At 43.6% G+C, this 3,011-nt stretch overlaps 1 protein-coding gene across 1 annotated transcript in view; it reads left to right on the top strand.

The window, feature by feature from the left end:
• Window positions 1–274: 274 nt before the first annotated feature.
• The window catches only part of LOC101861982 (heparan-sulfate 6-O-sulfotransferase 3-B), a 7,386-nt gene continuing 4,649 nt past the window's right edge, over window positions 275–3,011 (top strand). The window contains exon 1 of the mRNA XM_005107103.3: window positions 275–457. Within this exon, the coding sequence (XP_005107160.2) occupies window positions 285–457 (173 nt within the window). The 5' untranslated portion in view covers window positions 275–284. The remainder of the gene's footprint in view (window positions 458–3,011) is intronic.

Genomic DNA, 3,011 nt, shown 5'->3' with positions numbered 1-3,011 from the left:
TGCCTGTCGCTGATCTTGCACGTGATGATGATGATTTTGATCAATAAAAGTCAAGCATAACCATCATATCTTCGCGCATCACGATGGACATACCCCGCTGTTTCCTGGCCCTATAAGATATAGCCACAGCCACACGGTGACCTTCTCTGGCACCTCAGATGTTGCAAACTTGGTCGAGTATAAAATATAAATAGGAAGATTGGGGGGGGGGTGCATTATTTTTTTAATTGACCCCTTCCACGTAATGCTATGCGACTGTCTTTTTCAGATACTCTTACGTGACAATGTTGAGAGACGCAGTCACTCGGTTCCTGAGTGAGTGGAAGCATGTGTCCATCGGTGCTCACTGGCAAGAGGTTCTGCAGTGTGATGGAAGCCGGCACGGGCCCAGGGTGCCAAGGTGTTACCGGGGGAAAAACTGGATGAACGTGTCTCTAGTAGATTTTATGGCTTGCAAGTACGTTCGTGAAGTTATCATTGCTCTCTAACTATGGTTTATCGTCTGTTTTCGCTTCCACTTTCTGTTCCCCTCCACTTTGCCCCATTCTCTGGACTCCTGATTCTTTCCTCAACCTTTCTACTGCTTCTCCTCCCACTGCAGTCTTTCATCATCACACTTGATCTTATGGTAGGTAAGATCTAACACCTAGCCTTCTCCGACAACGGTAAAAAATCTCGGAGGTTCCGAGTGCAAGTTGCGCACGTTAAAGATCCCTTGGTGGTCCTAAAATCGATAAGAGTAGGGTTCGGCCGCCACCCGGGCAAAATTCCAAATTTCCTACCAACTGGAAAACGTTTAATGTGTCCTGTGCGCTCACTTGACCTTATGCAGTTGGGAGCGCCGTAAAACACTTACAAAAAAAGGAAGGTACATGCATCACGGTGGTGCCACGAGAATAGCAGTGTTGCTTTATATTATGCCAGTGATGTTGTAGGGGTTTTTAATTAAGTAGGTGTTGCGGCAGAGTTGTGGTTCATGAGACGCATGCTACGTATCCCATGGACAGCTAGAAAAACAAATGAAGAAGTCCTGGTTGAAGCAAATTATAGAAAACAACTTATCACGAATATAAGAAAACGACAGGCAAATTTTTTCGGACACACAATGCGGAAAGAAGCATTAGAGAACATTGTAACAACAGGAAAGCTTGATGGAAAGAGAGGTAGAGGCAGACAGAGGGAAAAGATACTGGACAAGATGACAATATGGCTGGGAGCAGCAAGAACAACAGACACCATTGCTGCTTCGAAAGACAGATGGAAGTGGAGGTCCATGATCGCCCACGCCAGTCGGCAAGGCACCGGATGATGATGATGAGGTGTTCTTATTATAGACCATTTAATTAAGAGGTCAGGCGAGATGCTGCTCCGCCAGTCAGGGAAAACTTAAGATAAGATAAGATAAGATAAGATAAGATACATCTTTATTGTCCGGATCCTGGCACATTGGTTTGGTGTTCCACCACGAGTACACACACACACACACACACACACACACACAAACACACACACGTACACACGTGCACACACATGCACACACAAGTAGGCTTACAATCACATGCATAATATAAATGAGCAGCAATATAAACAATAATAATCGTAAGCTAGATACACACTCAATGTTATTTTGATGCATGCTCTAAGGTCTTAAGTACACCAAACAAGATGGTTAAGATGGAAGCATTTTGATAGATGATGGTAAAAAACACTTGGGCTGTGAGTGAGGCTACCGCTTTAGTTCCGGTATCCTCGGCTGTGAGGGATACATAGAGCTAGCAGAAAGACCGAGACACTCAAAAAAACAGAAATTCTCCCTACACAGGAATCGAATTTGCGTCTTTTGCCAGCGTACACCGAATAATAATATACTGGGTTTTTAAAAAAAATAAGATTGGGATAGCTATGATGACACAACTGCATTTAAGAGAAGCGCCTATGTTGACCGCATTTAACTGTTTTCTAAAGTCAAATCTATTTAAATCTTATTTTCTCAGCGAGTTTGATTTTCCAACAAAAAGCGTGGCCAGCAGTCACAGTGATTGTCAGTTGTCAGTGTGTGTATGTGTTCGATCCTTTGTCAGAACATGCCTGTTGGTATATTATACACATGCTCACCGCACCCCCACCCCCATCCCCTCAACAAAATTACCTAAAACACAGTGGACAAGGTCTAACTTTTCAATAAAATACCGTCCATTACCAGAGAGGTTTATCCATTAGGTGAAGATGAACTTCAATTCTAGCCCCGGGTCCAGTTGACATCTACAACCAGACCGAGCTAAGAACTATCTTGAATGCAAGCAACTTGTGTTTCGCGCGCTCATAATACTGTTGCAATTGCAAGCGCCGTAAAACTCATACTAATACTAAACTAAACTGAACTTCAATTTTCCATGCGGAAATGTCTTGACGCATCCGTGGTACCGTGGGGGGTTGGTAGTATGTCTCTCATAAACAGGACGCGTGACGCCATTTGGGGGGGTGGGGGTGTTGCACTGGCTTAGGTCGGTGGCCTAGTAGTTAGGCTCTCGTACTTGCAACCGTAAGGTCGTGGGTTCGAATGCCGTCAGAGGCACGATGTTGTGTCCTTGAGAAAGGCACTTCACACGAATTTTCCTAACTTCATCCAGGTGGAAATGGGTACCCGGCTATAGACAGTGAAAGATCTTGTCAGTTTGTAAGTGTTTAAGCGTTTGAAATCCACAGTCTGCACTGCATGCTTCCCAGGGAAGTGAAGATTGTTTCTGAGGGTTCGAGGGTCTGATGGGTAAAGTGCATAGGGCATGTTGAAGAGCGTGGATACGAGCTATATAAATACAGTTATTATTTTGTATTATTATTGTCATTATTAGTATAATATTGGTAGTATTGGTAGCAGTAGTAGTAGTAGTAGTAGTAGTAGTAGTAGTAGTAGTAGTAGTAGTAGCAGCAGTAGCAGTAGCAGTAGCAGTAGTAGTAGTAGTAGTAGTAGTAGTAGTAGTAGTAGTAGTAGTAGTAGTAGTAGTGTTTGC

Source organism: Aplysia californica, unplaced genomic scaffold, assembly GCF_000002075.1.
Source record: "Aplysia californica isolate F4 #8 unplaced genomic scaffold, AplCal3.0 scaffold00575, whole genome shotgun sequence".
NCBI classification, from domain to species: domain Eukaryota; kingdom Metazoa; phylum Mollusca; class Gastropoda; order Aplysiida; family Aplysiidae; genus Aplysia; species Aplysia californica.
The sequence above is the reverse complement of the archived record's forward strand: the minus strand, read 5'-3'. Positions and strand labels throughout refer to the sequence as shown.